The sequence below is a fragment of the Neoarius graeffei genome, chromosome 21 (assembly GCF_027579695.1).
Source record: "Neoarius graeffei isolate fNeoGra1 chromosome 21, fNeoGra1.pri, whole genome shotgun sequence".
Lineage (NCBI taxonomy): Eukaryota > Metazoa > Chordata > Actinopteri > Siluriformes > Ariidae > Neoarius > Neoarius graeffei.
Window position 1 is genome coordinate 41,914,681 of NC_083589.1, and position 21,861 is coordinate 41,936,541.

The following is a 21,861-nucleotide window of genomic DNA, read 5'->3' on the forward strand; positions in this document are numbered from 1 at the left end:
GTGCAATATCTCCATAGGTGTATAGAGGCCCATTTCCAGCAACTCTCACTCCAGTGTTCTAATGGTACAATGTGTTTGCTCATTGCCTCAGAAGGCTAATGGATGATTAGAAAACCCTTGTACAATCATGTTAGCACAGCTGAAAACAGTTGAGCTCTTTAGAGAAGCTATAAAACTGACCTTCCTTTGAGCAGATTGGGTTTCTGGAGCATCACATTTGTGGGGTCGATTAAATGCTCAAAATGGCCAGAAAAATGTCTTGACTATATTTTCTATTCATTTTACAACTTATGGTGGTAAATAAAAGTGTGACTTTTCATGGAAAACACAAAATTGTCTGGGTGACCCCAAACTTTTGAACAGTAGTGTGTATACATGTTATTTCACCTCCCTCACTGCCATCACCAGGAACTACCTGCAGGCCAGGACAATGATAACATTTTAACATAGCCTATGGAAATCCAAAGTTTACACATTATCATCACGCACAGAAATTGCAAAACTAGTTTTAAAACCGCTAAGTTCCAACTGTTAAACATAGCGAGAGGCTGGGCTACGTGTGTGTGTGTAAAGTGTAAACCAGTGCATCCTGACTTTCTAACTATGCCTGTGTGTTGCGTGAGCGGCAGTCAGTCAACAACTCTTCGCAAAGTTTCCTTATGAAACAATATGCTCGCTGAAATTATGGCAGGGAACGCCAGATTAAACATTAAAACTGCCTTCTGAGCACTGTATCTACAGGCTACCACCGAAAGAAGGAGGCTACCAGAAAGGCATCTCTACTCTGTACGATTTTACTTTCACTACGACATTACTTTGAACAGACTATCAAAAAATTGCAAGGTGATATGATAAAGTAAGGCACAGTTTACTTACAGTCGTTTTTTTTTTTTTAAACGATGCAATCGTTTTCTGCCTTTTGGCACCCTTCATCATGCCGTGTTGGGGTCCTGAACTAGGAGGCGCTGTCCCCGATATGCCTGTCAGACTTGTAACCATAGCAACCAAGCTCGAGTTCGCAGCCCGTGCAGTCTGCGCAGTTGCAGCTATGTCTGTACTGCTGTGCACCTCAATAAACCGAATGGTAATTAGTCTTTTGATCTTTCCGTGAGGTTTGTCTTATGCAAAGAAAGACAGCATAGACGTTTTTTCCTCTCTATAAGTGGGGGGGACCGAACGAGGTGAATTTAAATCTGGGTGGGACGAATCCCCCCCGTCCCCCCCTCTATCTGCGCCTGTGTTTCTCGTAATCGAGCTACACGACCTAGATTATGCGATTGTAGCCGAGCTACTTAGTGCATGTAAACCCTATCGAGCTACATAGTCGAGCTACTTGCTTCCTTTCCGGAAGTGACGAGTGACGAGACCACAAGTGGGAAACACAACAGCCTCAGTCGGCATGACAACAGTAGTAGTAGTGAGCAGCAGAAGAGGTCAGGAGGAACAAGGAGACAAAAAACAAAAACAATTGAACAGTGACATGAAATTTGAACAAAACAAACAGCTGGTCAATACTGCAGACCCTTAATCACTCAGTGCGTTTACATGCACATCCAAATCGAGCTGCTGTCGGTAATCGAGCTAAGGGTCCCAGCAGGGGTGCCAGAGAAATCCAATCCTACATGCACACAAGGAAATCGAGCTATTGTGTGAGGTACATTGTGCACCCGAGCCACAGGTGGCGCAACACGCCCCATCGTGTTGGTACACTTCCGGTTGTCGTCATGAAGAAGAGGAGTGATTTCCACTTTACATTCACATCACATGTCATTGCCACCTGTTGGCTACAAACTGTCCTGCGCAGACCACTGTTTTGTAAGACAACTTATTTTGCACAATTTTGTATATTTTTCTAAAGTCCATTTTTTGCTTACAATTTAACTTATGTCTTAATAAACACACAAAAAGTTCAATTGTTTTTGTTTTTTGTCTCCTTGTTCCTCCTGACCTCTTCTGCTGCTCGCTACTACCGTATTTTCCGGACTATACGTCGCTCCGGAGTTTAAGTCGCATCAGCCAAAAAATGCATTATGAAGACGAAAAAAACATATATACGTTGCACCGGACTATAAGTCGCACTTTTTTGAAGGGTTATTCTATCCATAGAATCTGAGATTGTATCTGATAAGCGGCGCGTGGTTACTGCGCGACTGCATTGTTTATTTAATAAATGAACAGCTGAGCAGTGATAACGCGCCCTTTGCCCTGTAAGTAGCCTAGTCTGATTATTTTAAATATCTACTACTATCTTTAATACTATCACTATCGTTATTACTAATAGCCTATATTATTATTATAACTAATATTAGTAGCCTATTACTGATGCATTAATCAGTTTGCTTTTAGAATATTTTTACCGGTAGGGCTTATTATCGCCCCATGGCTCTTTCATCTTTGTTATTAAAGCTGTAGTCATCATCGAGGAGTGTCATTCTTCATTTTTGTCGAATTTTATTTCATCAAATCAGAGGTCAAGTAGGCTATAGGTATATCATCTCCAAAGACAGGTACGGTAGTAAAAACAACCGTCTAGTGAAAAAAAAAAACAACCGCTTTTAAATCCCCTACTTAAATCCTTAAAATGAGTCATTTAACTCATGTCTTGTGTGATCTGATCTCCAATGGTGAAATAAACCGGTTGTGATGAGTACAGTCTGTTATTTTAGAAGATAAATGTAATATATAATTTAATATATAGCCTAATAAAAATTAATATTTTATAATATAATATCACGACATATTACTGTCTGTAACTGTTTGTCACTAAAGCGTTTTCTAAGATCATAATGTCTGATATTATTATTATTATTATTATTATTATTTTACACACACAATAAGCGCGTGTGCGTAAAGTTATAGTAAACCATCCCCCACCTTTTTTTTTGAGTCGCCGGACCCACCCACCTCCTGCGTTTTGGGACCTCCCACTTCACAAATTAAGCACTGCCTAAAATCACTACATAACTTATTTAAATAACTATAGGCCTATCATTAATAATAAAACACAGGTCAATCAAGTTTATCAAGCTGATGATTTCACTCCAAATCAGCAAATCCATTGAATTTCTCATCCTCGGTGTCGCTTCTGAACAACTCTGCCTCCAGCGGCAGATGAAGCGCTGTTTCCTCTTCTTCTGCGTGGCTGTCGTCAGACTCAGCATCAGCTCCAGTTATTCCGCGGTGGAAAAAAAAAAAAAAAACATATATACGTCGCACCGGAGTATAAGTCGCATGGCCAGCCGAACCATGAAAAAAAGTGCGACTTATAGTCCGAAAAATACGGTACTACTGTTGTCATGCCAACTGAGGCTGTTGTGTTTCCCACTTGTGGTCTCGTCACTCGTCACTTCCGGAAAGGAAGCAAGTAGCTCGACTACGTAGCTCGATAGGGTTACATGCACTAAGTAGCTCGGCTACAATCGCATAATCTAGGTCGTGTAGCTCGATTACGAGAAATCCAGATCGTTTCGATTTCAGGCGAGCTAAGGTGTATCCATGGCATTTAGAACTTCGATTTCAGTCGAGGTATGGCAGAAATTCGATTTTCTCTGTGTGCATGTAAACACACTGACTGAGTTACCATTGCACTTCAATCAACTGAAATTTTGCAATTCAATTCTCTATTTCTCTATGAATTTCTCTGACAAATCCATCAGGGAAATTATCTCGAGCACTTATAGGACTGTCTTGTAAAGCTCCACCAAAGTTCTTACATATAGACTGAGATAATGGTGTTTCATTGATTCTAACATATCACATTAATAAACATGGTTTATCAGGGAGAATTGTAATGGAAAGACATTTTGACCTGTGAGTGGAACAAATGGCCAAACCCTGGAGCATAACATCGTCAGTAAGCCCTGATCATGCTGTCCTCTTTTATCTGACTGAGGTCTTTAACAGACAGATGGGCCCTTTTGTCCTAAACTGGCAACCATCCAAGTGTTGTCTGCACTGTTATTGGCTAAAGGACGCTATGTGACAGGCCAGGCGTTCTGCAGTGCTTTATATGTTAATCGTTATGACAAGCAGGGTCCAACACAGGACTCAAAAGCACTAATGTGTTGAAATGACTTTTGTTTCTTGGCATTGACATAATAATAATAATAATAATAATAATAATAATAATAATAATAATAATGTCTGCAACCTTTTCACTTTCTTTCCCACTGGAGAATTTCATCACACATTGCCTTTATATGGCCTGATAGTAATGGTTTGGAAACAAGCTGCCCTGCATGAGTCCATTTATTTACACAGTATTTGCTGTCTTATTTAAGAAGAAGAAAAAAGAAGAAATCTTTATTCGTCACATGCACACTTCAAGCACAGTGAAATTCATCCTCTGCATTTAACCCATCTGAAGCAGTGAACACACGCACACACACCCAGAGCAGTGGGCAGCCACACTAGAGCGCCTGGGGAGCAGTCAGGGGTCAGGTACCTTGCTCAAGGGCACCTCAGCCCAAGGCCACCTCACGTCAACCTAACTGCATGTCTTTGGACTGTGTGGGGGAAACCCAAGCAGACACGGGGAGAACATGCAAACTCCACACAGAAAGGCCCTCGCCAGCCGCTGGGTTCAAACCCGGAACTTTTTTCCGGTTCTGGGTCACTGCTCTTGCGGTCGACCGGTTGGAGCGCTGAGCGGTTTTCCTATTTTTATTTTTTCTATTGTGTTTTGTTTGTGTTTTTGGTTTGTTTGTTTTATTACACTGCTGGAATGTATTTTTCCGGAATTATTTACACGCTGGCAGTTTTACACATGTTGGTTTATTCGATTGCTGCTTCACCCTCGGAGACAAACAGGATTACATACTCGCGGGAGCTGCTGCTGCGTCTCAACCTCAGTCCGGTTCCATTCTCCCCTGATACTCTTCCTGAGGAGATTCGGAAACGAACATCCGAGGCGGATCAGTCCAACTCCAAACAGAGACTTCACAAGGTGACCAGACGGGGAAAAAAGAAGGGAGGTATATCAGAGCGCGACTTCGGCGAGCAACAGGTAAACAGCTGACACTGCCGGCAGTCATCCTCGCCAATGTCCGCTCGCTAAGGAATAAAACGGATGAACTTCAGGCTAATGTGAACCATCTGCATGAGTACAGGAATGCTTCTATTCTGGCATTTACTGAAACTTGGCTCAACCATGGCGATGACAACAAAGCGCTGTACATCGATGGATTTGGCACCCCCATCAGGCTCGACCGTGACAGTGACGTCACCGGTAAACAACATGGTGGTGGTGTGTGTTTCTATATCAACCCCCGGTGGTGCTCCACTGTCCACGTCAGAGAGAAGCTGAGCACTCCAGACATTGAGCTCCTGGCTCTGTCTCTTCGTCCCTTTTACCTTCCCAGAGAGTTCCCTCAACTCTTCTTCGTCCTGGTTTACATACACCCCAAAGCTAACTCCACTTCAGCAACTGACCTCATCAAAAGCTCCCTGGACAAATTTGAACATTTATCCCCTGATTCCCCCAAATTCATTCTTGGAGATTTTAATCACTGCAATCCTGGAAAATCTTTGAAAGGCTTTGAACAATACATCCATTGCTCCACTCGTCTGGGAAAGACACTTGATAGATGCTATGGTTCTGTCCCAGATGCCTACAGAGCTGTCACTCTTCCTCCCCTCGGCTCTGCTGATCACCTCACCATCCTGCTTGCTCCTGCCTACATCCCAGTCATCAGGAAAATTAAAAGGTTACCAGGACTATCAAGCAGTGGACTAATGAGAGTATAGCAATCCTCCAGGGTTGCTTCGAGTCTACTAACTGGACTAACCTCCTTTCCTCTTCTGATGACATAAACGAACAGGTGGATGTCGTCTCATCATACATCAACTTCTGTGAGGAAAACATTATACCCTCCAAGACTGTTACCATCTTCCCTAACAATAAACCCTGGGTTACCAAGGAGCTAAAAACCATTATCAATAAGAAGAAATGGATCTTCTTCTCTGGGTCAGAGATGGAGAAAAAGGAGGTTAATAAAGAGGTCAAGAGGGCTATTAAGATTGCCAAGCTGAACTACAAGAACAAAGTGGAAGAAAAGTTTTCTCATGGAAACCTCCGCTCAGCTTGGCAGGGCCTGAAGAGAATGGCGGCTGTTAACCTTCCTATCAGTAACAACTCTGTTAACATCCCTGGCAGTACACCAGCAGATCTCCCCAATGACCTTAATTCCTTCTTCTCCAGATTTGAGATCAACAACTCCACCCAGTTAGAGGACATCAGATCCAACCTCATACCTGATGACCTTTGCATCTCTTTCCCCACCACTGACGTAGTGAGGGCCCTTAAGAGGTCTAATGGCCCTTTTCCACTACCCTTTTTCAGCTCACTTCAGCTCGCTTCAGCTCACTTCAGCCCGACACGGCTCGCGTTTCGACTACCAAAAAACAGCACGACTCAGCTCGCTTCAGCCCTGCTTAGCCCCTAAAACTCGCACCATTTTGGAGTAGGGCTGAAGCGAGCCAAAGCGAGCCGAGTGAGGTTGGGGGCGTGAGCAGACACTCCCCTGTGCACTGATTGGTGAGGAGGAGTGTCCTCACATGCCCACACACGCCCCGCAAGCGCGCTGGGATCTGTAAACACCGCAAACCCGGAAGGAGAAGAATTACGAATTACGAGAATTTCTGAAGCCTTATGCGCCTCGCCTCATCTATACGCTCTTGCCAGTATCTGTCCGCGTTGTCGGTGACAACAAGCCACAGCACCAAGACAAGCAACACTAACGACTCCATGTCCTCCATGTTTATTGTTTACTATTCGGGTCGTGAGACTACCGCTTAAAAGCTCACTGATGTCACTGTTTGCGCTGCTTAACGACATCACCTGACGTCCACCCACTTTCGCTAACTCCACCCAATGTGTCCACCCACTTCCAGCCAGCACGGTTCAGCGCGGTTGTAGTCGAAATGCAACTCCAACAGCCCCGCTCAGCCCGACTCAGCACGGCACGGCTCAGCCGCGTTTGTAGTGGAAAAGCGGCATATGGTTAACAGTGCACCTGGAGCCGATAACGTCAGTTGCCGGGTCCTTAGATACTGTGCAGACCAGTTAGGGAGTGTTTTCCAGAAACTGTTTCAGACCTCCATCAACACAGTAACTGTCCCCAAATGTTGGAAACACTCAACAATTGTCCCCATTCCCAAGAGAAGCCCCCCCATGGCCCTGAACGATCTGCGCCCAGTGGCCCTCACCTCCCAGGTTATGAAGGCTATGGAGAGGCTTGTCAGGCAATACATTCTCACTCTGACCAATTCACAACTTGATCCGCTCCAATTTGCATATCAAAGCCATAAAGGTGTCGACGATGCCAAAGCCTTCAGCATCGATACTATCCACAGACACCTGGAGCTTCCCAATACCACCGCCAGACTCCTGTTTGCAGATTTCTCCTCGGCCTTTAATACCCTGCAACCGCATATTCTGGCAGAGAGACTCCACTGGAACTTCAACATGAGCAGCCAGCTCATCCTCTGGATCCTGGACTTTCTAACCAACCGAACCCAGCGTGTCCGGATTAACAATAACCTGTCTGATCTCCTCACCACCTCCACTGGCTCCCCACAAGGCTGTGTGCTTTCTCCATTGCTCTTCATTCTGTACACTGATGAGTGCAGATCAACGTACCCCAACTGTCATCTGGTTAAGTTTGCTGATGACACAGTTCTCCTGTCCTTCCTGTCCGGCCCATCCCTCCATCATGGACCCGCTCTTCAGCAGTTCGTAGAATGGTGTGACTCTTCCTGCCTGGAGTTGAATGTTAGTAAAACTAAGGAGATGGTGGTGACCTTCTCCAGCAGCCAAAGGGAACTAGCGGCGGCTGTCACCACTATGGTCCACGGTTTTCCGGTCGAGACAGTTGAGGAATATAAATACCTGGGAACCATTCTGGACTGCCAACTGAGGTTCTCTTCCAACACAGAAGGGATCCTGAGGAAGTGCCACCAGAGGATGTAGCTACTAAGGAAACTAAACTCTTTTTCTGTCAGTCAGAACATCTTGTTGACATTCCATTATACATTCATTGAAAGTGTTTTAGCTTTTTCTATGTGCTGTTGGTATTACTCCATTACTGTACAGGATAGGAACCGCCTGCATAATATTGTCAAGGTGTGTTCTAAGATTATTGGACTTCCTGCTTGGCACCTGAATACTGTGTACGATCAGCAGGCTAGCGGCCTGGCTCGTCGAATTCTTAAGGACTGACTCAACTCATGCTTTGTTCCCGGCATTTGAGCAGCTGCCATCTGGTCGCAGGTTCCGCTGTCCGGCCTGTAAGACCCAGAGGAGGAGAGCAACCTTCGTTCCAAGTGTTATTCTCCTCCTGAACTCTAAGAAGTCTAATGGCCCTTTTCCACTACCCTTTTTCAGCTCACTTCAGCTCGCTTCAGCTCACTTCAGCCCGACACGGCTCGCGTTTCGACTACCAAAAACCAGCACGACTCAGCTCGCTTCAGCCCTGCTTAGCCCCTAAAACTCGCACCGTTTTGGAGTGGGGCTGAAGCGAGCCAAACCGAGCCGAGTGAGGTTGGGGGCGTGAGCAGACACTCCCCTGTGCCCTGATTGGTGAGGAGGAGTGTCCTCACATGCCCACACACGCCCCGCGAGCGCGCTGGGATCTGTAAACACCGCAAACCCGGAAGGAGAAGAATTACAAATTACGAGAATTTCTGAAGCCTTATGCGCCTCGCCTCATCTATACGCTCTTGCCAGTATCTGTCCGCGTTGTCGGTGACAACAAGCCACAGCACCAAGACCAGCAACACTAAGGACTCCATGTCCTCCATGTTTATTGTTTACTATTCGGGTCATGAGACTACCTCTTAAAAGCTCACTGATGTCACTGTTTGCGCTGCTTAACGACATCACGTGACGTCCACCCACTTTCGCTAACTCCACCCAATGTGTCCACCCACTTCCAGCCAGCATGGTTCAGCGCGGTTGTAGTCGAAATGCAACTCCAACAGCCCCACTCAGCTCGACTCAGCACGGCACGGCTCAGCCCGACTCAGCCGCGTTTGTAGTGGAAAAGCGGCATAAGACAGTTACAATAACTTAAGTCTTCTGTACAATACTCTAGTGCAATATCACATGTCCTGATGTGCAATATTACAATATCACCTTGTCACTTTAACTACAATGCCACTCTAATCATATTGTCATTTTAATTTTATCCATGCGTCATTTTATTTATTTGTCATATTTTATCTGCTACCTTTTTTTAAATTAATTAATTTATTTTTTCTTTTACTTTGTTACTGGCAACAGGCCTGCCATTGTATATTGTACATAATACGCTTTTTTTCCCACCCATTTTTGTGATTTTATTCTTTTTGTAATTTTATTTTCTTGCTCTTTTAATGTACCGCTCTTCGCCCTTCTAATTGCCCTTCGGGGATAAATAAAGTTTTGTCTAAGTCTAAGAACCTTCTTGCTGTGAGGCGACCGTGCTAACCACTACACCACCATGCCGCCCATGAATGATCTTTATGAATGATATTTATGAATGATCCTTGGATCTTCTTACTGTTAGGAGCTGCTGCCTGCAGTCCATCTCAACCACCTCATAATGATATTAACGGTAGTCGTGGAAAGACTCTCCACTCAAACATGACACAAATCGGGGCGTCGTGGCTCAGGTGGATAAGGCGCCATACCATAAATCCGGGGACCTGTGTTAGATTCCGACCCGAGGTCATTTCCCTCTCTCTCCCGCTCATTTCCTGTCTCTACACTGTCCTATCCAATAATAAAGGTAAAAAAATATCTTAAAAAAAAAACATGACACAAATCAATTTTAGATTCTTGTATTGGTTTTGCCACCTGATGCACTTTTTAGTGAAAGCATAAAGTGAGATTGTTTTCATGTCAGCTTTCTTTCTCTGTAATATTTCTTTCATGTTGCATATTAAAATATCTATAACAAAGAAAAAGAGAATAGTTTTACTGAGTACTCAGGTGTGCCATCACTATTAGTTGGTGATGAATGTTTTATACATATAATTCATAAAATTATATATATATATATATATATATATATATATATATATATATATATATATATATATGTGTGTGTGTGTGTGTGTGTGTGTATATATATATATATATATATATATATATATATATATATATATATATAATCTACATTAGTCTATAAGCTGTCGTGTATACTTAAGAATAATTTGTACAACATAAATGACTGAGCTGATTAATTACCTCTGATGTAAATAGAAATTCTGCATATATTTTACTTTTCTTTCAGTTATTTCTCTTTGTGCTGACGTTCTGCGGAGAGGATGTGCCGTTTAAGTCTATGGAAAGCCAAACGTTCCATAAACGTCCAAAGTAGTTGTCCTCTGTATCAATGCTTGGTGTGGGGTGAGGGGAAGTACATTGTGTTACAGTTTTATTGGTTAAATGCCTACATGTGCATGGTGATAAATTAAACTTCAGAAGATATGTAGAGGTGGGCTAAAGCCATTGCCTTTTCATGGATTACAAATAAACAATGATTTTCTGTTTCTATGATTATCATGCACAATATGACTAAGGATATGAACAAGGTCGATACAGATCAGTTTTGATTTCTGTCAGTGGAAAAATACACAGGAAAATAAAGTGCTTTTGATGAAGAAGTGCAAACAAAAGGTCCATTCTGTGTAAATTCTGTTATCTGTGAAAATCCCCAGAGATCAGCTGTTTCTGAAATATTCAAACCAGTCAGTCATACCATGCGTATTACAAACTGTCAATCACAGTGACACTAGCCAATCATGGGCATCTGTGAGCTCATGTATGTAGAAGAGGGCAAGGGCGCAGATGGCACTGGGGACGGGGGGGACATGTCCCCCCCAGATTTATAGTGACCCCTATCTGTCCCCCCCACCCACCGTTCCTATGTAAGGCGCCAAACATAGGTAGAAAAAGTGAGGATTAATGTTCCGTTAGTTAGGCTAACTTACATTGCAGCACAAAGTTGAAATGGCAGCAGCAGTAGCCTTGTCTGTGATCAATCCACATTACACCGATTCAAGAAGGGGAAAGGCTGGAGCAGATCCTTGCAGAGTTGGGAAAGCAAGGTGTTCAATTTTCCATGTAATTCTCGGTTAATAACGCTGCACAGCTGATCCACTTGATAGCAACGATGTTTCTGCTGCGACTAATGGTGCATTCAGTTGTACTCGTAAGTTGGAAGTTTGAAGTCGGAAAAGCATTGAATCTAGCATCTACCAGCATAAACACTGGGGTTTTCATTTCATTTCATTAACTGTCCATTTTTTTTTCGAATTCCATGTTCCATGATGTCCCAGTTTTTAAACTGGGAAGCGGCGGAGAGATGTTTTTGGGACCTGTTGAGTCTGCTTCAAGATGGTAAATTTGTTTGGCTGCAGAGGGAAATTTTTTTTCTATCAATTTTGTTTATTGGAAAAAACACTTTTTATTTTCATTTGTGTGAATCTGTTGTTCAAGTGTTTATACTTCTGTTTTCATACACATTTTATGTTTCTGATCATTTACATGAAGGCACGAGTGTGAATCATTTCAATTTTATTTTGCTATTAATTTTTGGACATTCCCTTTTTGTTAGAAGTTACAGTTAAAGTTTCTGTGATGAGATTCTTCATCCTGCTGAGATCAGCAAATGTTTAAATAAAACATGCAGAAGACATGAAGTTTTGGAGCGAGATTAACATACCAGACAAATAACAATTTGATCATGTATGGCTAGTGTTGACCAGGTAGGCCTTTGTCTACCAATGTTCATTCAGTTAGAAAACTCACAATTCTAATGTATATTGAAGCTTCAGTGTGTATATATATATATATATATATATATATATATATATATATATATATATATATATATATATATATATACACATATATATATATGCATTTACACAAAATGGAATCATTTGCTGACAGCTCAGTCCCCCCCAGTTCAAAAATCCTATCTGCGCCCCTGGAAGAGGGCAGCAAGTGCTTTCCTCAGAGTGTGTCACTTCATCATGAATTGCAGTTTGAAAAGATGCTATTGGCTGACTTTATGTGTCTCAGAGGAAGCGAGTGTTAGCCATTACCTTCCCCATTAGTAGCTGCTATATGTTGAGGTGAGCTGGCTGGTGGACAGGAATTGCCAAGTTGGATAGAAAATGGGGGAAAAAAACCAATGTGTGAGCCAGTCACAATACCACAAGACAAAGAGCAGCTCCAATGCTGTATATGTTTCATTCATTTCTAAATGCATATGAGCATTATTACATTAATTATTAATTACTGATCAATTGTGCTAAATATAAAATATGAAATGCCTTGCCAGCTAGGTCATAGAATAGTGGCCAAATTTTCACCACAAAAACAAATCTTGCTCATGAGTAATTAAAAAACAATATATATACACATTTGCTCATTGTACACAATGTCTGTGTTTTTAAAACTGGTATAGTTGTAATTTTAAACATTTTGGCTTTTCCACCATTTCCTTCCATTAATTTTGGTCACGTGCCATCCACTAGCTAGCCTTCCCCATCACACAGCAGCTACCAACCAGGGAAGGTGAAGGCTAGCACATGTTTCTTGTAAAGATATGAAGCCAGTCATCACATCTTTTCAAACTGTTGCTCATGCTCTGTGACAGGACAGCTGAACACTTGGAGAAAAGTGCAAAATGGCATCTTTTGCACGAGCTCTTGAAAGCAAACAAACATCTTTTTGCAGGGTGGCCAGGGAAAACTCAGGAATATTCAAGAGGAAAGTCATACTTGATTGTCCAGTGAATGCCTTTTTGTTTCACTGCATTGTTTTGATAAAAAAAAAAAAATCAGTATCCAATCGAGGTAGCTTTTATTGGCCTTAAAGCAGATACGCAGAACCTTTATTTTTAAATAAATTTCTGAGTGGATAGTATCTCCATCCTTGACTCTTGTATGTTGCATAAATGGAAATTTAAAAAAATATATTTTTGAGAGTTAAAATCGACCGCAAAGTTGGCATTAGAGCCGCCCCGCTGAGCCAGCCATGCCTGAGTGCGTGACTTCACTGTGCGAACCAGTTTTAAGGCCGAGGCCTTTTACAGCAAAAGACCAAAGTCATGCCAATAAAAATGTATGGTGAAAATAGGAAATACTGTTACGGACTTGCTCAACTAAGACTGATTTGACTTCATTGATTGTGGGTTGACTCTCATTAAAACAGGATGGGTGTTATAACTTAGGCAACATGCATGTACATGCATGCATTTTCACTGATAAAACGTAAAAGGCTAATTAACTAATCAGATGAACTGAGACGATCACATTCTGAAGCAAATTAAATAATCTTATACCGCTAACTTAAACACACAATACAAGTTAATCTAAATGCAGGTAAACAACGTGTTGTTTTTTTATCCAAATGAGAGTCGCAGCTTACCCGTCTGTGTTCTCGCTTCTTGAAGGCTGATCTTGTGGCTGATTGTTTTGAAACAATCTGACTTTCAGTTGTTTGTTCAGTTCTCCATTCATTCGCTTCTTCCACGAAGGGTGAGATGGCAACAATATCCAGTTTAGAAATCAGACGGCTGCTCCATTCATTCTCTCCATACTGTGTAGCCCGCCCTTATTGCTAGGCTCAGGCAATTACTAAAACCCGGGACAGAACGGGATGTCACCAGTTTTAGCAACTTCTTGCTGTGAGTGCTCTCGCCTCACAGCAAGAAGGTCCGGGTTCGAGCCCCGTGGCTGGCGAGGGCCTTTCTGTGCGGAGTTTGCATGTTCTCCCCGTGTCCGCGTGGGTTTCCTCCGGGTGCTCCGGTTTCCCTCACAGTCCAAAGACATGCAGGTTAGGTTAACTGGTGACTCTAAATTGACCGTAGGTGTGAATGTGAGTGTGAATGGTTGTCTGTGTCTATGTGTCAGCCCTGTGATGACCTGGCGACTTGTCCAGGGTGTACCCCGCCTTTCACCCGTAGTCGGCTGGGATAGGCTCCAGCTTGCCTGCGACCCTGTAGAACAGGATAAAGCGGCTAGAGATAATGAGATGAGATGATATATATATGGCGGCATGGTGGTGTATTGGTTAGCGCTGTCACCTCACAGCAAGGCCTGGGTTCGAACCCAGCAGCCGACGAGGGCCTTTCTGTGTGGAGTTTGCATGTTCTCCTTGTGTCTGTGTAGGTTTCCCCCACAGTCCAAAGACATGCAGGTTAGGTTAACTGGTGACTCTAAATTGACCGTAGGTGTGAATGTGAGTGTGAATGGTTGTCTGTGTCTATGGCTACGTTTACATTACGTCGAATTAGTGGATCATCAGATTAACGTTCTTAAAACGATTCGCGTTTACACTAAAACCGTTAGCCGTGCACACAGCAACGCCAATACGCGGATACGCTCGGCTCCGCAGGCATCCTGCGCTCCAAATCACTCCGCCCTGAACAGCGAGTGCCCTCTGGAGGGTGCGCACTCCGGCCCTGCGCAGCTCACACAGCGCGCGAGTGAAGTGCACAAGCCACGATTCGGGACTGAGCCGCTGTGGGTGTGATCCCAGCGCATATCACTTACTACTTGCAAGTGGAAGGATGGCAAGCCTAAAGACAATCATAACTACACAATGGGCAGTATTTGCATCAGTATTTGCAGTATTTTCATACTTTTATACTCTTTAATGAAAGGTGATACAAGGCGGAAGTCCGCGCCGTTTTTCAGCAGTCGCGTCACATGACCAACGCCAGCGAATCAGGAAGGTGGATGTCACAGTGACGTTGTCCAATGATGACGCCAGCTAGAGCTCAGCACAGCGTATCCGCGTATTTTGAATGTTTACACAGCACCGGAGCTGACACGATCTGGATTGAATACGTGGACGCTGGCGGATTCCCGTTTCCAGGCGGTTTAATGTAAACGGACAGTGCATCCGCGAAGAAAACGAGACAGATACGGTCTAATGTAAACGTAGCCTATGTGTCAGCCCTGTGATGACCTGGCGACTTGTCCAGGGTGTACCTCGCCTTTCGCCCGTAGTCAGCTGGGATAGGCTCCAGCTGTAGAACAGGATAAAGCGGCTAGAGATAATGAGATGAGATGAGATGAGATGAGATGAGATGAAATCCAGCAGCATGAAACGGCGACCATGATTATTCTGACCTGTTTATGAACCATATGGCTTCCCATAATGAGTGGAGCAGCGAAGTGCTGTGCTGCGTTGTGCCCTACATTGTGTAGTCGAGCGGTGCTGAGCTGAGGGTGAGCAGGAATCTCCCAGAATGCCCCGTGGAGACCGGAGCGGTTGCGGATGGATGCTGCTGCCTCCGGACTGCTCTGATTAGCCGGTTAGCATCGCTGCAGCGCGCGCTGACATTTAAAGCCCCAGCCAGGCGCGTGTAGAGGCGGAGAGCGGAGCGCGCGCCACTGCACAAGTGCTCGGTTTTACCGGCCAGCGACGGTAAACCGTGAAAGACCTCCACTTGGACCGGACAGCAGGGTAGGGGGTCCACTGCGTGGACAGAGCATGGACCCCCTGACCGCCGAAACGTGTGCGAAGGATGAGTGGAGTGAGTCACTGAGCGGCCGGCTCGGAGCGAGCGGCGGGGAGGCGAGCGAGCAGCAGCCGCGCTGTGAGAGGGACGAGGCGGCCGCTGCAGAGGAGGCTCTGGAGGAAAAAATGAAAGGTCTGGCTTTCAGGAAACAGATTTCATACAGGTGAGTGGGAATAATGAGAGAGAGAGAGAGAGAGAGAGAGAGAGTCTCTCTGTATGTTTGTTTGTGTAACATCATTATAGTTTTGTGTTTAATGATGGAAACAAACAGCGGGCGGATATAGACAGAGGGCACGCGCACGCGCCGGCCCCCGGCCCTCAGGGACACAGCGACTCTAAAATAAAATACACATGTCCACTTTAATGCACCACTGGACTCGGTGTGAATTTTTCCTTTATTACAGAGATTTATCATGTCATGTGTTGATGTACAGACAGACGTGTCTTCTGAATACTGAGTGTGTATTGTGTGTGTGTGTCATCTCATCTCATCTCATTATCTCTAGCCGCTTTATCCTGTTCTACAGGGTCGCAGGCAAGCTGGAGCCTATCCCAGCTGACTACGGGCGAAAGGCGGGGTACACCCTGGACAAGTCGCCAGGTCATCACAGGGCTGACACATATGGCCCTTTTCCACTACCCTTTTTCAGCTCACTTCAGCCCGACACGGCTCGCGTTTCGACTACCTCAGAGCAGCACGACTCAGCTCGCTTCAGCCCTGCTTAGCACCCAAAACTCGCACGGTTTTGGAGTGGGGCTGAAGCGAGCCAAACCGAGCCGAGTGAGGCTAGGGGCGTGAGCAGACACTCCCCTGTGCACTGATTGGTGAGGAGGAGTGTCCTCACACGCCCACACACACCCCGCGAGCGCGCTGGGATCTGTAAACACCGTAAACCCGGAAGAAGAAGAATTACGAGAATTTCTGAAGCCTTATGCGCCTCGCCTCATCTATACGCTCTTGCCAGTATCTGTTGGCGTTGTCGGTGACAACAAGCCACAGCCCCACTCAGCTTGACTCAGCCCAACTCAGCACGGCACGGCTCAGCCCAACTCAGCCGCGTTGGTAGTGGAAAAGCAGCAATAGACACAGACAACCATTCACACTCACATTCACACCTACGGTCAATTTAGAGTCGCCAGTTAACCTAACCTGCATGTCTTTGGACTGTGGGGGAAACCAGAGCACCCGGAGGAAACCCACGCGGACACGGGGAGAACATGCAAACTCCGCACAGAAAGGCCCTCGCCGGCCACAGGGCTCGAACCCGGACCTTCTTGCTGTGAGGCGACAGCACTAACCACTACACCACCGTGCCGCCCGGGTGTGTGTGTGTGTGTGTGTGTGTCCATTTCCTTTTTGACCTCAGCTCTTTATTGGGCTGTTTAAACGGATCACATTAGGAAAAAAATATAATAACAGGCGAGCCTCAGCCCCTGTCCTCTGCTGGAGATCACATGTAGTTTTACAAAGTCATAGAATAGGCTATGATATAAAGAAGACAAGGACAGCACGGTGGTGTAGTGGTTAGCACTGTTGCCTCACAGCAAGAAGGTTCTGGTTCGAGCCCAGCGGCCGGCAAGGGCCTTTCTGTGTGGGGTTTGCGTGTTGTCCGCGTGGGTTTCCTCCGGGTGCTCCGGTTTCCCCCAAAAGCATGCAGGTTAGGGTAGTATCTCACTGGGCTGCAACAAATTGCGAACATCATTCACGGCACGGTGGTGTAGTGGTTAGCAAGAAGGTTCTGGATTCGAACCCAGCGACCGGCAAGGGCCTTTCTGTGTGGAGTTTGTGTGTTTCCGGGTGCTCCAGTTTCCCCCACAATCCAAAGACATGCGGTTAGGTTAATATGGGACGGCCGTAGGCTGAGGTGCCCTTGAGCGAGACACCTAACTCCCAACTGCTCCCCGGGCGCTGTTAGCATGGCTGCCCACTGCTCTGGGTATGTGTGTGTGCATGTGTGTATTCACTGCTTCTGATGGGTTAAATGCAGAGATGAAATTTCACAAGTGTGTGATGAATAAAGTTGTGCTTTCTTTCTTTCAAAAGTGTCTTGAAACATTCGCTGGGTTTCTCGACTTCGTTGCAAAGTGTCGCTCCATTGTTGCTGAAATTTTGAACACGTTCAAAAAATTTGTGCAGCAAAATTTCTCTCAAAATAGCCACAAATGTGTCGCTGGTGTCGCAAAGCCGTCGTGAACCCTTCTCAAGTCAGTTTTCATGAGACAGGAAATGTGAGTTCTTCAGACAGTATCTCACTGGGCTGCGACAGCCTGCGACTAGTCGCAGACACAACAATTGCGATAAAATATGCGAATATCAATTCAGTGTGATTCCAAGTGAAAATTGTCGCTAATTTGCGTATTTTATCGCAATTGTTGTGTCTCCAACTAGTTGCAGGCTGTCGCAGCCCAGTGAGATACTGGCTTTAGGCTAATTGGTGGCTCTAAATTGACCGTAGGTGTGAATGTGAGTGTGAATGGTTGTCTGTGTCTCTGTGTCAGCCCTGTGATGACCTGGCGACTTGTCCAGGGTGTACCCCGCCTTTCGCCCGTAGTCAGCTGGGATAGGCTCCAGCTTGCCTGCGACCCTGTAAGACAGGATAAGCGGCTACAGATAATGGATGGATAAAGAAGATAAGAAGCCTTTATTTATCACACATCATCATCATCATCATCATTGTTTCCCTTTTGGCCTGTGCTCGGCCTTGAGGTGCATCTGCTCTGAAAACCTCTGCTCAAGCAGATGCCTAAATTCTGTTTTCTTCATCATTGTTTTCCTAGCCTGCTGCCGATCCACCCTTAATAACTCCTCAACCTTAGACCAGGTCCCCTCTGGTGTTCTTTTGTCAAACAGGACTTGTTTCTGATCACTCAAGCACACACTCAAGCACAGTGAAATTCCTCATCTGCGTCTGAAGCAGTGAACACACGGATGTACGCAAAAGTGAGCAATGAGCACACACACATACCCAGAGCAGTGGGCAGCACCCAGGGAGCAGTTGGAGGTTAGGTGCCTTGCTCAAGGGCAGCACAGTCCAACCTTCAGGCCATGGCTGCCCCATGTTAACCTAGCCGCACGTCTTTGGACTGTGGGGGAAACCAGAGAACCCGGAGGAAACCCACGCAGACACCGCGAGAACATGCAAACTCCTCACAGAAAGGTCCTCGTTGGTCACGGGGCTCGAACTCAGCACCTTCTTGCTGTGAGGCGACAGTGCTAACCACTACATTAGCAGTGTATAATGTATTTAACCATCATAGCACTATAGTCAAAACCATACCCAATGCACAAATATGGATCACAATATTAATATGTTTGCTACTGAAACTGCCAAGGAACATAAAATCCTATCGTTGAAAACTGCAGCGTTGATGACATTTTGATTTAACATCCACATGAATAAATTATTTACAGAGAAAAAGAGAAAAAATTCTTATAAGAACTGACTGCGTCTGAAAAGTGTAGTGGTTTTATTTAATATGGTATCATTTTGGCTATAGTCTTTCTGTGTGGAGTTTGCATGTTCGCCTCGTGTCTGTGTGGGTTTCCTCTGGGTGCTCCAGTTTCCTCCCACAGTCCAAAGACATGCAGATTAGGTCAGCTGGCTACTCTAAATTACCTGTAAGTGTGAATGAGCGTGTGAAAGGTTGTTCGTCTCTGTGTGAGCCCTGTGATAGATTGGCGACCTGCCCAGAGCGTACACCGCCTCTCACCCGAAGTGAGCTGGGATTGGCTCCAGCTTCCCTGCAACCCTGAGAAATAAGTGGTGTAGATAATGGATGGATGGATGGATGGATGGATGGATATATACATTGTCTGGCCAAGACAAAAGTCACTGTTTGGATTTAAATAAGCATAAACATTTAAATAAGCACTGGATAATTAATGTAGTGATTAATATGATTCAGATGACAACAGTTCTTTTAATCACTTACAGGAGATATGCAGAGCCTTTATTTTTAAATAAATTTCTGAGTGGATAGTATCTCCATCCTTGACTCTTGTATGCTGCATAAATGGGAATAAAAAAATACATATTTTTGAGAGTTAAAATCGACCGCAGAGTTGGCATTTGAGCTGCCCCGCTGAGCCAGCCAGCCCTGAGCACACGACGTCACAGCGGTAACCGGTTTTAATGCCGAGGCCTTTTACAGCTATCGACCAAAGTCATATCAATAAAAATTTATGGTGAAAGTAAGAAATACCGTCACCGACTTGCTCAACTAAGACTGATTTGACTTCATTGATTGTGGGTTGACTCTCATTAAAACAGGATAGGTGTTATAACTTAGGCAACATACATGTACATGCATGCATTTTCACTGATCAAACGTAAAAGGCTATAATTAAATAATCAGATGAACTGAGACAATCACATTCTGAAGCAAATTACATAATCTTATACCGCTAACTTAAACACACAATACAAGTTACATGTATTAATCTAAATGCAGGTAAACAACGTGTTGTTTTTTTATCCAAATGAGAGTCGCAGCTTACCCGTCTGTGTTCTCGCTTCTTGAAGGCCGATCTTGTGGCCGATTGTTTTTGAAACAATCTGACTTTCAGTTGTTCGTTCAGTTCTCCATTCATTCACTTCTTCCACGTAAGGGTGAGATGGCAGCAATATCCAGTTTAGAAATCAGACGGCTGCTCCACTCATTCACTGTTTTCTTCATACTGTGTAGTCTGCCATTACTGCTGGGCTCAGGAAATTACTAAAACCCAGGACAGAACGGAACTTCACCGGTTTTAGCAACAACTGTGGGGAGGTCACTGCCCGAGCGATATGTCCTATCCTGTCCCGTCCCGGGTTTTAGCAACAATCCTCGACTCCAGGAGGACTGGTGCAACTGAACTCATTTTCCTTTTAAACATAAATAAATACTTTCCTTTTCTTGTACTTTTCTTTTTCTTTAATTATTGGTACTCCACCCTCTTTCAGTACGGGCTTATAGCCAACGCTCCTCAACAGATCAGAGGTCTCGTACGAGTCTTCAGTAAAATGTGCAGAGCAGAGGAGAGACCACTTCGTAGGCGCCCGATGTGCCCGTGAACTTCTCACAAAACGCGTCCAAATCTTTGCAGTTTGAACATTCTTGGGCCATGAATGCAACGTAAATCCACTTTCTGTCGTGTTGCTGCACCGGCCAGCAACATATCTACGTGGCATGGCGATAAATTAGCTCAAAATGGAGGATTGGAGTTGCAGTCAGCTCTGTGTTTTAGTATAGCGGAAATGGCGATGAGACCGAAAGACTTCCTGTTGTGACGTTACGGATGTCAAGGTCATTCACTCAGACCGCTACCTATATAAATCACTTTAATCGTAAAAATTACTATATTAAATTTATTGTTAATGCTTAAAACTATTCCTGTGCCATTCTTGAGGTCTCAAGGCATTCATAAACGAAAGTGAGGCCATGGTTTAAAGCGTATATGCTTTAAACATTTGGTGAAGTCAAATCGTAAAAAATCGACAGTAGAACTCATGGCTACGTTTAATAGTGAAAGTTAGAGCATTTCCACATGCATGATGCAATGAGAACTCACAGGATTGAGACTAAACAGTTGTGTGGCCATAAGAAAAGCACTTGTTAGTGAAGCTAATTGGAAGAAAAGTCTTCAGTTTGCTAGGAAGTATAATATTGGACTCTGGAGCAGTGGAGAAAGGTCATGTGATCTGACGAGTCCAGATTTACTTGATTCCAGTGTGAAACGTGCTTCAAGGTAAGCAGGGAAGCGCATGAAGCGATGCACCCATCATGCATAGTGGCCACTATATAAGCCTCTGGAGGCGGTGTTATGATCAGCAACTTTATGTGGCAATAAAATGAAGTCAGCTGACGACCTAAATGTACTGAATGAGCAGGTTATCCCATCAATGGATTTTTTTCTTCCCTGACGGTACGGGCATATTCCAGGACGACAGTGCCAGGGTTCATCAGGCTCAAATTGTGAAAGAATGGTTCAGGAATCATTTTCACACATGAACTGGCCACCACAGAATCCTGACCTTAACTCCACTGAAAGTCTTTGGGATGTGCTGGAGAAGACCTTATGGAGTGGTTCGACTCTCCTGTCGACAATACAAGATCTCAGCGAAGAATTAATGCAACTCTGGAAGGAAATAAATGTTATAAGGAATCTTTGTATAAATTACAGAGATGGGAGTGTCTTCACAACGTACACATCTTTATCACAAAAAAGTTAGTCATACTATATACACCTCAAATCTTACTGATTGATAAGACCTTTATTAGAAGCACTTGTTTGTAAGTTTTGTGCCTGTGCAAACCACAGTTGATCATTTGTATGTCAGTAACATGTACTGTACAT

General features: G+C 44.5%; 1 protein-coding gene across 2 annotated transcripts in view; it reads left to right on the top strand.

Annotated features, from left to right (window-relative positions):
• Positions 1-15,230: 15,230 nt before the first annotated feature.
• The window catches only part of dgki (diacylglycerol kinase, iota), a 162,741-nt gene continuing 156,110 nt past the window's right edge, over positions 15,231-21,861 (top strand). For both annotated transcript variants that reach the window (XM_060903143.1, XM_060903144.1), the window contains exon 1: positions 15,231-15,687. In XM_060903143.1, coding sequence (XP_060759126.1) covers positions 15,497-15,687 — 191 coding nt within the window. In that variant the 5' untranslated portion in view covers positions 15,231-15,496. The remainder of the gene's footprint in view (positions 15,688-21,861) is intronic.